The 13,756-nt window shown below is 38.7% G+C and overlaps 1 protein-coding gene across 2 annotated transcripts; it reads right to left on the bottom strand.

Moving 5' to 3' along the window:
• Positions 1-87: 87 nt before the first annotated feature.
• LOC148414913 (CTD small phosphatase-like protein) lies at positions 88-13,675 on the bottom strand. 2 transcript variants are annotated; one of them, XM_088429083.1, is made up of 8 exons: positions 12,696-13,675; positions 6,494-6,654; positions 6,283-6,315; positions 5,171-5,272; positions 4,746-4,802; positions 4,293-4,385; positions 3,283-3,468; positions 88-2,551 (listed from the first exon to the last, which is right to left on the bottom strand). In XM_088429083.1, exons 1-8 carry the CDS (start codon positions 12,769-12,771, stop codon positions 2,426-2,428), a joined length of 834 nt encoding a protein of 277 aa, XP_088285209.1. In that variant the 5' UTR covers positions 12,772-13,675; the 3' UTR covers positions 88-2,425. The 2 variants fall into 2 exon arrangements, with proteins under 2 accessions (XP_088285209.1, XP_088285210.1); XM_088429084.1 differs by lacking the exon at positions 6,283-6,315.
• Positions 13,676-13,756: the final 81 nt, after the last annotated feature.

The raw sequence follows: 13,756 nt of genomic DNA, 5'->3' as shown, positions 1-13,756 counted from the left end.
CTGGGATGTAAACGTGGTCAAACTACAAGACTCAGTTTACAGTTCTTTCTTGTATCTCCTTGATGTGAAACATTCAGACATGAGAACTTTGTTTCAATTAAGTCTTTTATTATGGAAAGAAGAACAAAATAAGGATGTTCAGAGTGACAGGACACATGCATAGCCAATTAGAACTGAAAAGTGTTTAAATGATGTGAAAATGTGACCACCCCTGTAATATATCAACCAAAGAACATAAGCAGTGGACTCAAGTGTTTTAAAACTTTGGTGAACTCATAAATCGACTGATGATGAATATTTTAAGTGAGGTGATGCACAAAAGAAAAACACAACCCATGAATAGGAAAGAAAAGACCTGACTAAGAAGTATCCGACCACAGGCAAGTAGGACAAAAAAAAAAAAATGAAGATAGGGATGGTTGATGTGATTATGAATGATGCATCTTTTTCAACCAAATACTGGCAATAAAAGGTAGAAAAATATTACAATGATACAAACATTTTTCAGAGCATGTAAATCATCCGCGGGTTGAGAAGTCTTATAAAAGGACATTGCACTGAAACCATCGTAAACAAACTGCTCACTCCCACAACAAACATGTTGTAAGAGAAAACATTTCTGGAGGAGCAGCAGCCATTTACCTTGAAAATAATGTGGACGTTTTGATTTCATGACCCATAAAACAAGCAATAGAGGTCAATTTCATTTCTTGTGTGGATTATATTGGGAAAAAAAATGGCACCGCAGACCTCCCATGTTTCAGAACGACAGTACACCTGATGTAAAATGGACAAATAGTTCTAACATCAGTCACACGGAGGCGTTTCAGCGGATCCAGAGGACTGAAGGCCGATTACTATGGCAATGAAAGACAACCTTTCCATTTGGCTACTGTTGCCGCAACAGAACAAATAAGTCATTTCTGTAATGTTTTGGAAACTTTTTTAAAACATTCTCATTTAAATAATTTAGGACCACGCAGTCGTATGAAAAACTGCTAAAGATAACCGAACAGCACTGTAATAATCACATGGGCCAGCCCAACCAAAGTGCTCCACACAGCAAGTGGGATTGGGAATTACACCCCAAAATGCCCCTTTCCAAATAAAACTGTTATTGCCATGGTAGCCAATGTTGCGGCATTCGGTGTGCGTGGCTCCTCTCAAACAGGCACTGAGGTGAAGAGCAGTTCAAAAGTCTCTGAAGGTAAACGCCACACGCATGTACAAACACGCACACCTGGACTAGTGATGCACCTCACCGTAATTTGACAAGAAAGAAAAGATTGTGGAGTCCAGGCCTGAAAAAATGCTAGATGTGAACCTTATTTGGGGGATATGGGGGGCATGGCACTTGACCCGGTTATACAATTCTGGAGGGGAAATCCAAAACAAAACAAACATCATCACCCTGTGGCTGAAGCTGCAAAACAAAAATATGGGCCTAAAGGCTGAGAAACACTAAAAAAAGAACAAAAGGTAGGTTAATAAAAGCATAAGAGTTTTTTTTTTTTTTTAGCAACTATGAAATTGATAAAACTTTATAATACTAAAAGCCCATTAAAAGTAGCTCATAGTTTGGCAACTAATAACAGGGAGCAACCAAAAGAATAAATGGCACGTTTTAGTTTCAAGGTTAAAAGCACAAAAAAAAAAAAAAAAAGAATAACTTGCAGCTGGGAAAGTCACATTTACAGTTGCAAACTAAAACAAATCAACTCGCTCTTGTAATACAACGAAAGAAGAAAGACACTCACATTTTTATGATGGCACAGAATGAAAGGGGGGAAAAACACCATGAGACGGTTGATGATAAAAAAAAAAAAAAAAAGCAAGGAAAATGTGTCCTTTTGAAAGCATATGTGAAAAACGGGAGCACTCGGGGACTATGCCACGTAGAAAACAGCTCCCTGTAGAAACAACACTCACACACAAGGCACTTCATTCAGTAAGAAAAGTCACAGTCCTTCCCGCGAGCACAAACTGCCTGCATAGCGACAACACAAGGACAAAATCTTTTACGACCTTTGTGCGGTTCCACATAAGAATTTTCAGACAAAAAGTGTATTTATTTTTTTGTTTTGTTTTTTGGTTTGGTTTGAAGCACTGAACCAAATCGTAAAACTTTGTTGGTTTGAAAATGAAGACCAGAGTTCCTTCCTCTTAACATTTTGTCCCCAATTGCGTCAACTTCAGATCTTGTCATGAAGACTTTAGTTTTGTTTATGTTAAACACACAGTGCTCCTGGGGAATTAAGTGTATTTTATCATTTGGGATGGCGCCCCAAATGCAGCCAGTCATCAGGAGAGCATCGTTGGGGTAATAGAATCCCGGGACTCTGCGGCACCTCAGTCGTGAGACGTTTGGAAGAGAGAAAGTTGGGTCGAAAGAAGGACGTGGCGAGCGCAGATGCTCTGGGTCCTGCTACCTGCCCCTCAGATTCTGGAGGACCCCGTAAACCTCCTCTTCTTTGCTGAGCCCCTCAAAGAAAGGCAGCAGGTCCAGCAGCTCCGTGTCATTCATGTCATCAAACCACGACTGGACCGGGACCTGGGGAGACAATTTGGGGAACGGGTTCTCAAATTGCTTCTTTAATGACTCTCATATCGCTCTTGAGACAGCGTACTATGTATGTCTCAGCACTAGTAGTGCACTTCATTTTGCCACAGTTACTTCAAAAACTAAATATTAAAAAAAAAAAAAAAAAACAATCCAATCTAGCCAGACAATATGAGATTATTTGCAAATACGTTTTGCTACAGGTTCAGTCAAGTGTTGTACACTTGGAAGCACTGTCAACTGTATCTTCCGTCCGTGGCTAAAAATGGAAGAACAACTTGGCATATTCTACACGTTCTGTGAGACAAAAAAAAATGAAAGAAACACAAATATAACTTGCCCGTTTTAAAAAAATGCTTTGGTCAAGATCAGAAACTACTAGTGTGAACACGCTCCGCATGTTCAAAGGTCTCAAACCCTCAATTGGAGGAACTGTGCTTGTTTTATCATGACTTGCTCCCTATGGTTGCCACAAATCTTTTTTTTTTTTTTTTTGATGTACACAACTGTTTGATTAGTCTTGGCTGCAAATGCACCATGCTGCCGCTTGGCAGGTTTTTTTTCTTTTTTTTCTCTCCAGTTTGACATGGTTACAACCACAAATTACTGTTTGCAGATATATTTTTAACTACATTTTTAGGCTTGAACCATTAAGTCACAGTGACAAAAAAAAAAATAACAGTGGATTACAGTATAAGGTGTTAACAAAGAAAGCAACTCACAGCATTTTCTGGGTGAAAAATGTACGAGGCGGGTGAGTTGTCAACAATGATGACGTTGCTGAGCTCTCGTCCGAGCCGGCTGAGGTCCTTCACGTAGTTCCCTCTGTGGAACACGCAGGACTCTCTGAAGAGTCGTGCCCTGAACACGCCCCACTGGTCCAGCAGGTCCGCCACGGGGTCTGCATACTATTCAAGCCGCGTAAAAACAAACATGCCGTTAGTATGCCGGGAAGACAAATATTAACCATGTCCTGAAGTCACCTAACTTTTTTGAAACAGCTTCATAAGGCAATATGCCTGTACCACTACACACACAAGGGAGTACAAGTAGCCCTAGCGATACGTGAAGGCACTTCAGGGGTTACATGAGAGTTTAACGGGGAAAACTCTTTTTATGCTGTGGCAGGAAAAAGACATTTTTCTTTTCAAATTAAGAGCAACACAATTGCAACACAAAGCAACTTTTTGCTAGTTTTATAGTGACTTCTTTGCAAGTTTGTATGCTTTGTTTTCTTAAGTTTTATACATATTAACGTTGTCATTGGTGATGCAATTTTCCAGCAGAAGAACCATGAATAAAATGGGTGATGCTACACAATTTAACTTCTAGAGTAAACTTTGCCTAGAGATGGCACTACGAATGCAGCTTCAAAGTTTAATAAATCACACCACTCTGATTTTTTTTTAACCCAAAAAAGCTTTTTGCACTGGTTTAGGGATGAATGAAAAGGTATTTTATAGGGGTACACCATTCAAAAAAAAGTTTGAGACCCACTCAGCTACAGGTTAAAAGTAGTCTTTGTCTATAACGTCACAAAAGAGGGTTTCTGTAACACATCTAGAGCTTCCCATTTATGTTATCCCCTCCCCACACGCACAACACTTACCCCTCATAACTGGCAAACATACAGAAAAGCACAAAAAGTGTAAAAGGTTGAGAGGGCAAAACAAAATGACCATGACTGACTTGCACGTAAATGCCAAGGCAGTATTGTATAGTCTTAACGCACCTTTGCGAGACTGGCGGTGAAGAGCACACATTCAAACAGCTCTCCCATCTTTTGAAGAAACTCGTCCACATGAGGTCGCTTTAGCACATACACCTGCACGAAGGCGAAGCATAAAAGTCACAAAAGGAGAAGGCCACTACGGCATAAGAAAAAGGCCACTTCGACAACAGCTTGAATGATTTTCAGAGACTGTCCAAGAAAAACGAATAGACTGTCTTCACTTGACTTCACTTGCAGTTGCAAGGTCATCCACACCTTTTTGAATTTGAGGTTGTCACCTAGAGCAAGTAATCATGAATAGGCCAACCAGGATAAACACAGCCTATCCTGGATTACTTGAAACAGATAACAACCATTTCTTCTTGATCTTCTCGTGGGCGTACGCAAAAAAAAACAAACAAAAAAAAAACCACATCTCAAACCTAAATCAACGCATATCACTCTGAATATTACCTGATGAACTGTGCCATCGATCTCCACTGGAACAATAAAATCGGCGTTGCTGATTGGCTATGAGCAGAAAAAAAACCAGCATGTGAATCTGAAAACATTTACACAAGTAATGTGCCACTGATGACCAGCAGAGGTCCTACACATCTGAGAGTCTGAAAAACATTTTTTTTTTTTTAACCTGAAAAACTTCATAATCCTTCTAAATGACAAACGTTAAAGTGATTGCTGAACTCTGTACTACATATACATCCATGCTTGTAGATAGGTGGTTGCAATGGACTCTGGTGGACTATCCACCTCATCTAAACTGAAGTCACATCTAATACTTAACAAGTTAAAATTAACGGCAACCGAGGCAGATAATATTTTACATACAAATTCAATCATGAGCACCTTTTCAAAACTTTGCGTCCAGTGGACATTACCTTAAACGAGCTGTGGACAAGCGTTTCATCCAAGTCGATCACAACACATTTTTTACCATAGTCTGAGATTTTCATCTCAGGTAGGAGGTATTTGGCTGGTGGCTGCGTGGAAGATAAGACAGACAACATGTGGTTTATTTCCAGAGAGTGGGGGAGTTGTGAGTGACCCAAAGACAAGCAGATGCAAATCAGGCAGAAGAACAATAACTTGCAACGATTATTTATTGTGCCCCTCTGAGCAGAATTGTCACTTGCACCATTTTATGTAAACTTAACATGTCTGAACTTGGTCTGACACACCACTGCGAGGATACAGGATGTTAATGAGTATTTGTTTTTTTTTAAAAGACATTTAATTTGAGATGGTCCATCTATGTTTAGACCAGGGATATTTGGTACGAGACAATAGGAGGGGACCATTTGGTGAAAACACAAATTTCACAGAGTGAGAAAAGGATGAAAAACCAAGAAACAACGTTGGCTTATTTTTTACTCTATTTTCTAAAAAAATTCAGTTTTTGAAGCGTAAAATACAGAATAAAACTGAATATTACACTGCGAAAGGAAAAAGAAAATGTATAAGATTTCGACCAAGTTTTTGAAACCTTGTTCCCCACGTACAAAGAACAAAAAAAGCACAAAACAACAATCAAAAATTTCACCGGTGGTCCCAGTCCATTGGCCTGTACCCATTTTATCAAACTTTTCAAATATGACCAAAGAATAAGGCCATGCAAATGTTAGCTAATGGTGAGGTTTGTGGTGTATTGTAACAATAGTTTTTAACAAAGGACTTGTCTGAAGGTTTTGAGTTTCAAACAGCTGCTTGTGTGCACCTTTAGCGGTACGCCGATGACGTCACACCTAAATAGCTTACTTGATGGCTCTGACCAAACAAACCTCCATCGCAAAGTAAAAATGTCAATCTCAATTGATGATAGCAAGTTTTGTATTCAAACATTAATGCAGCTCACGAAACCAATTAAAGCTACAGACGCCAAAAGGCAGTTGAAAATGAACCGTTGTAGCAACAGAGCTGAAGCTCTCCAAGGGCCCAGCACCGGCCCGCACAGGGCTGCATGCAAAGGCAAAGATAAAAAGGCGATACATACACTAGGGACAGGGAGGACCTCGACCTGGTCACACTACAACACAGGAGACACATGTGCAAAATGAAGGGGTGGGGGTAAAAGGGACAAACACGGACGTTGAAGATGAACAAAAGACAGAAATAGTCACACATACAAACTCAAAATAAATAAATATTTGGTAGACAAAAATGGCCTCGGTAATATTTACAAGGACCTCGGTAAAAGGGCTCACCTTCGGTGGCGATCCGTTCTCCTCAGGTGGAGGAAGAGGCAGGCTGGCTGTGTTGCTGTTGGTTGCGGGCGCGTCCACATTGTAGTTGCGGAAGCAACAGAAGAATGTGCTGAAGATGCTTCGGCTCCTCTGCTTCTTGAGGCTGCTGTTGGACTGGGATGCTACCAGCAAAGAAAAGAGGAACGGGTGTGAAGTGAATGTTATCTGTGTGCTCAGTGACTACGAGATTTCAATTTATTTCCTTTACTGTACACTTAAAGAGCATGTGTCCAGAATCGGATCGCAGATCTGGTCAGCCACCTAATTTTTCATGGACCACTAAAGCAAATCAAGTGTCTCTGCTTTTTGTTGCAAGCCAAATATTTTTTTTTTTTCTTTTTATTGATTTTACTTTCCATTTTGGCAGAAAATGTGTTGTTGCTGCTGGCTCCCATAGTGTACCAGTGAGACTTTAAAAAGTTATTATTGTTGTTATTATTATTATTATTATTATTTTTTTAAATCACAGTACTGCAAGGTGACTGACAAAAATACCTTTTTTAAACAAGATCAAGGTACTGATCAATGTCTAAAAATGTTTCTTGGGGTAATTTCTATGAATATACGAATTATGGATAATTAAAAAAAAGTAATACTGTAAAATGATTTTAACTCACATCCTTAGCTTGCATTTTAGAATATTCGAAGGTACACAAAGTGGACTACACCCACTCCATGAGTATTTCTACATGTCAACATTGTTATCAGCACTAATGAGCAATATTTATCACTACATTGGGGTGAGGAAACATTTTCACTGAATCAGCCCAGACTCATAATAACTTTCTAAATTAATAATGCTTAGGAAGTCTTACTCCCACTGCAAATTCCACATGCTGTACATTTCAGGGCAACGGTTTATCATTTATCATTATTGAATTATGAAACAAGTACAGTAAAGAACAAAACACCAAGCACCTTTATGATATGTCTGTCTCAGTTAGAACCTTTATCAATATTTGGGCCCTGTGAGACAATCATACAGTATAGTAAGTAATACTGCTACTGCTACACAATATTCTTTTAATAAACCCTCTTTAGACATGTGTGTTACAGTAAATACAGGACAGTTAGGAAGTGACCCTCTTCCTCTGACTCATTATTACAACTGAACACTGGACTGACCCTCACAGCGCACCAGAGAAACTGTTACAGAGCACAAACAGCCAAACAAGGTTTGCGTAAGGAAGAGAAACGTTTTTAATTAAGTTTTTGCAAGTCAGTTTTGAGGTTAAATTCTCAAAATGAAATATTTCATGTCATGTCCAATAGTGTCTGTAAGCATCGCTGTTTTCCATAGCAACAGATCCAACAAGTACAAATGTTTGATGTGTAATATTGAGCCTCGAATTGTAAATGGAAAAATCAACTGTATGTTGCATGCAGTCCAACGCGTGTATGACAACACATCCTATAGGTTTGGCAATGATAGCTCTAATTACGCCCACACTGCCAGCTCTGGAACTGCATGGCAATTATGAAGCATTCACCATGAGGTGACCACTTGTCTGAACAACACTTCAAATTTTAAAGTGGACTTCTCACCAGTGTGTACGACAGTGTGCATCCACAAAATACTTGTCGTAACTACAACTCATAAGAGCAAAGTGCATTAAACAAAACTAAAATGTACTGTTAATAATGGGAAGTGGTCTAAAAGGGCTTTAAAAATCAGCCAAGTTGACACAGAACATTTCTGCCTGGAAAAAACATAAGTGTCACCACTAAAGTTACAATACCATTTTTTTTTTTAAATTGTCATTCCAAATTGCAGTTGTTTATGCAAGGAAAAAAGCTGAAAATACAAAGTGAACTCACAGCATTGTTTACCTTGCAATACATTGATTGATATGAAAATACTAAAGAAAAAAGAAACACATTCTGAATAGTGTTTTTTCTGTGGCTTTTGATATGCTGGATGAATATTATAATTACACAAAGAGAAGAAGTCCAATGATTGGTATTTGAACAAACAAGGCAATAAGTTCATACTACGTCATCTTTACAGAGTCAATACACATGTGAATGGTAGAAAAATATTTGCTGTATATGTACATACGGTGCATATACTGTATGAAACAAATCTGTGTTTTAAATAGGTGTATTTTAAACAAAACAAACAAAACATTTTTTTTTACATACAAGAAAAAAACTACTGAAATAATACATTTGTATTTTGCTTGTCCGTGTGACAACTCCGATAAAAAACCACAGGGACGTATATTATTATATTGATGTATATTAATGCTTAGTGTTTGAGAGGAATTGTAATTAGTGATGCTTCCCATAGCCGTTGAAAACCCAAATATATTGTGCAACCATGGTTATATATGCTGTTTTTCACTAACTTGTTTTTGGTCAGGACATTTGACCGCTTTACTGTCTTGTTCCCATAACAAAGAAGAACATTGTCGTGGGAAGTTGACAGATATTATTGTACAAGATGTTTTTGAGCAAGATGTTTTTCAGAGCCTGAAGGACACACTTAAGTGTCAATATCAAATCGGGAAACAGGTGTTGCGGCGCCAGGGCGGACGGGTAGGCCACCCGCCCTTCCTCGTGCACGCAACTAAAAAATACAAAAGAGAGATGCAGAGTACAAACAAGTAGAGTCTGCTGCGGGTTACGTACGGACGCCCAGCCGGTTGACAAGCGGAGCTCTACTTGGGTGTTGGCTCTCCACCTTCTCGGCATAGGTAAGAGGCTCATATGATGATTTCACGCAATGTCAACTATTTGAGAACTTGCATTTGGTCAAAATAAATATGCCAGTTGTTTGGGCTAAATAGCATTTGGGAACGTTGGTCTTTTGTTGAGTGTTGTCTTTGTCTCCTGAGCGCCGACCGGCACCGATCCTTTCAGCAAAACAGTGTTCATTATAATTTTGTTATTATAAATTGCTCTGAAAAAATATGTTGTCAAACCTCATTATTTTTTTTAGGTCGTATATAGTGTAAAAATAATTAACAGTGTCTTTACCTTAAAAGTGAGCAAAAGTATTGAGTTGCAGTTTGAAATACTGCAAGAACACAGAGAATCTTGCTTCCTGCCACCAAAATCACATGTCAAGTAATAACTCGAAAATGTGCAAAAAAGATGCAAAGAGTTATAAAGCTATCCACTGAACGACTTGACTTGTACCAGATAGCAAGTAGTGACCACATCAAAACCCTTTGCTGAAAAATCGGAGGCACTACATCAACACTTAAATTCACTATAAGTTCAGAAAAATATCAAATTTGAATGAGTGCAGGTAAAATTGGACTTAAAAGAAAAAAAACTCAAGTCAAATCCATGTCAATGTTGTTTTCACAAATGTCAACATCTTTTTACACTTACGTGACAACTACGGACGCTAAAATGCGATATGCAAGATGTTGGTTTTACAGGACTCACATTAGACCTTTGGCCTCATAGTTAAGAAACTAAAAGTGCTTTACTGTCTTATGATACATTTGATCTTACATTTGTAATGAAAATCAACTTTTACACTTTTAGGAAAATTACGGATGTTAAAATTCCAAGTTGTATTTTGATAACAACAATTTGACCTGGGAACAGATTAGCACCATATTGATTCTTTCCCTCTGAGAAGGAATTATTTTGAATTTGAATAAAACAGGAAGTTGACTAGCAAACCAGGCTAGATTGCCTTCTACCTTTGAGGCTACTTCACGTTCATCAGCAGAAAAGGCCAATAAACTAGAACTATTTTCACAATCCTCCTACGATACTGTTAGTGCGTAGGAGGTGTGTGTATATACCGTGGATGAGAGTGAAGGCATGATGTAAGTAGCACTCCATGTCACAGACACATTTGAAGCCCTGTGAAGCAACCACTACTGTATGAGAGTTGAGTCACAACTTTAAATAGCTGACCCTCCTCCAATTTCATTCTCACATTCAACATTTTAACAAAGGCAAAATAAGACCCACAAACACGACCACTAACTTCAATTGACATCATTTCCCGTAAATGTAAGTGCAATTGAAACATTTTAAAGAAACATGTTGTCTTTGTAAGTAAGCCAGGGTCTGAGGTCATAGCGTCGCACCGGCCAACAAGGCAGGGTGTCTATATTTAGGCTGCTGTTGGGCAACTAATGTAGCCACATGTCATATAACATTTAATGGAGGAGCAAAGGTACTCATATTTTGTTCAGACCCTTTGGAGCCTGTTCAGCTGAATGGGGGTCTACCTGTTAAATTCCTCTGGAGCAGCTGTTGGGATGGGCTCTTAGTCAAGTGGTTTGCGGTAGATAAGCAAAGACAAATCGGTGACTGGGCGCACAGTAAACTTCTCAGAAACCTCAGCAATCTCATGTACAATGTGTGACAGAACTGACACGAGGCGTTTGGTTTGTACAATTTTCCCTTTCATTCCTTTCAAAAAGGAAGGATGTAAGACTAAGACTAATGACACTAAGACTTACGCAACCATTAAGAAGTCAGTTGATTGTCCGCAACTAACTGTTGCTTTATCGCAGCCTGAATCTAAAAATACTCAATATAATTGAGTGATTGAGTGGTTGATCTTTGCTGGGGAGCTTGCATCCCCTGATTTACAAAACAGTAAAGGCATGAAAGGAAATGTGAAGTTTTTATTATTTTTTTTTTTTAACTTACAGTACAACCTGAATTCCATGAATCAGGGTTAGGGTATTTTCACACCAACAAATGACAAGTTCTGTCACTGTCAGAAAAAACTGCATTAACTGCATCTGTTTGCAAGCCGAGTATTATTACATTGAAGTAAACATAAAATAAACAGGTATCACTATCTTTTTTTTTTTTTTTAACAATTTACAGTAGAATACCTTTTTCCCACAGTGACCAGTTCATCTACCGACTGATTTAGCAAATAATACGCTGAGCCCCCTGAAAAATGAATAAATAAATCCACAATTTTTGGTTTATTTTTCTCTCTGTTGTAAAGTTAAATAAATACTAAAGAGAAAGTATTATAAAGCATCCAAATATTTTGCCTACACATAATTCATGTATTGATGGTTGCATTAAGGGAGGGAAAAAGAAGCAATTTTATTCAGTAAGTTTTTTTTTTATTAATAAACCAATTCATCAATTAAAATATATATATATATATATATATATATATATATATATATATATATATATATATATATATATATATATATATAAAAACACTCGTGTTGATATGATGCTCAATAAAAAAATAAAAATAAATCTCCAATAACCCCCGATGTTTGTTCATTGCCTATGTATAATACACATTTGCTTTAAGTAGAGACTAGAATGCATTGTTTTGCTTTATTTTAAAATAAAGTTCTCACATTAGTCATGTGTAATAAAAAGCAGATATTGAGCTTTGATAATGATATATGTCCTATACCCAGAAATATTTCCCATTGGTCTGAGTGGGGCTGGATGGATGCTGAGTTTTGACCTTTACTAAAAATCACTCATAAGTTTCAAAACACAAAAAAAATGATGACATATGAAAATCCAGGTGAAATTAAAAAAAAGTTTAATACTAATCAAGTAATAATTTAGTCTTTTATACCACAAACAGTTGGACTGCAGAGGACTGAGTTTTGTGTGAAGTTTAGCCAAGTAATTTTCTAATGTAATTTTCTAGACTGCACTCATGCTAAAGGTTATTATCATCAGGCGTCATAAGTAATCATAAACTGTCATGCGTTAAAATAAAAGGTGAACATTGTATGTCACTACTGAAATAGCACAACCGCTACAGAAATTATCCACCATGTTTCTCAAATCCTGTAAAGTATGGGATGCAGGGCTGAGAAAATGTAAACTGCATGTTTATGACATGCAATTACCGGAATATTTTTATACAGTGTCAAAACAATTCTAAAACAGTAGTGCCATTGTTATCAAACAACCTTTTAAACTCGTGTTGAATGAAGTTTGATGAACAGCAACTTTCAAATACTCTAGCATCAATCATGCTGACTATGCAATGAACATATCTATATCTAGCTCAGAAACTTACGAAACACCGATAAACCTGTTGCTAAAAGAGTTTGTGTCCAAATGCTACATGTATTTGTAAGCGATATGATGTTTACGTGCAGTTGGACGTAACGAGCTGCGCCAACATTACAAGTCGTTAGCGAAGCTAGCTACCGACAAGTCATTTTCGCTTAGCCGCTTTTCTTACCTTTTTCCTGGTTGAAGGATATTATCTCCTCCTCCTTCGGGTTGGAAACTTGCGTTATTATGGACATGTGGTCCATCGAGCCGGGTGGTTATTCCTCTTTCAGTCTCCAGTAATGTTAGCCCGCTTGCTCGGGCGGGTATGCTAGCTGACGTGAGCTAGCTGTTAATGCCGAGGGAGCTCGGGTAGCCGACAAAAGACTCAAAAGCGTCCGATGGGAAGCGTTGTGCAGCGGGGGTAGCCAGCCAGCTAGCTCGGTGCTCCGAAAAAGCCTCTTAAGGACTGTCATCTATATCTCGGTGCAAAATAACATCCTTTTGGCGGATAACCCCAAATGCGCGAGGTTAAAAAGTAAAACAAAACGACGTTGACCCAACCGCTAGCTGAAGTTAACAACTAGCCTGGTTCGGTTAGCGGCTTCGTCTTGAGGCTCCGATCGTCCCCCCAACAGGAAAAAAAAGATGTGCACGCGTCCGTGTCTTTTGCGGAGTCCGAAACACTTACAAGTCAGACGAAGAGTTACTCTTGTCCAAAACACCAAGACGCAGTAAAGTTAGCGAGCTAACACTTGTAGCCTGACGTGCTGACCCTGCATTCCCCTTCGTGCAACATGGAGGCTGGATGTATTTGGAGTTGGATCTGAAGCGGGGCCGCACAGACTCGAAGTGGGAGGGGAGGGGGCGCTTCGCTTTGCCCCTGTCATGGATTCTGTCAGCCACTTCTGAAAGCGATCGCACTCGCCCGAACTACGTCGCTGCAACTTACTCACGTCGCCTTCTCGAGCTACAGTTCCTCCATAATGCTTGCATAAACGAATTCGAGGACGATCGGTAAAAACGTGTTTACATACAGCACTTGGGCGGGTTGAATTTCGGTGTCAACTGTGCTGTTACGCATTTGGATCAAGCTAAACAAAATATATCGCCAAGCTGGATACTAAAAAGCGTCTGTAAGTTATCGTTTCCAGTGCGTAGATACGTAGTTACCAGTTAGTGTGTATTATTAGGACAGAGAGCGCCACGTAGTGTTGTGATGATGGCACTGCTTCAGTATGTGGAAAAAAA

The sequence above is a fragment of the Hippichthys cyanospilos genome, chromosome 12 (assembly GCF_059441005.1).
Source record: "Hippichthys cyanospilos isolate Australia breed blue-spotted pipefish chromosome 12, RoL_Hcya_1.0, whole genome shotgun sequence".
NCBI classification, from domain to species: domain Eukaryota; kingdom Metazoa; phylum Chordata; class Actinopteri; order Syngnathiformes; family Syngnathidae; genus Hippichthys; species Hippichthys cyanospilos.
Note: the sequence above shows the minus strand (reverse complement) of the source record. Positions and strands in the feature narration are given on the sequence as shown.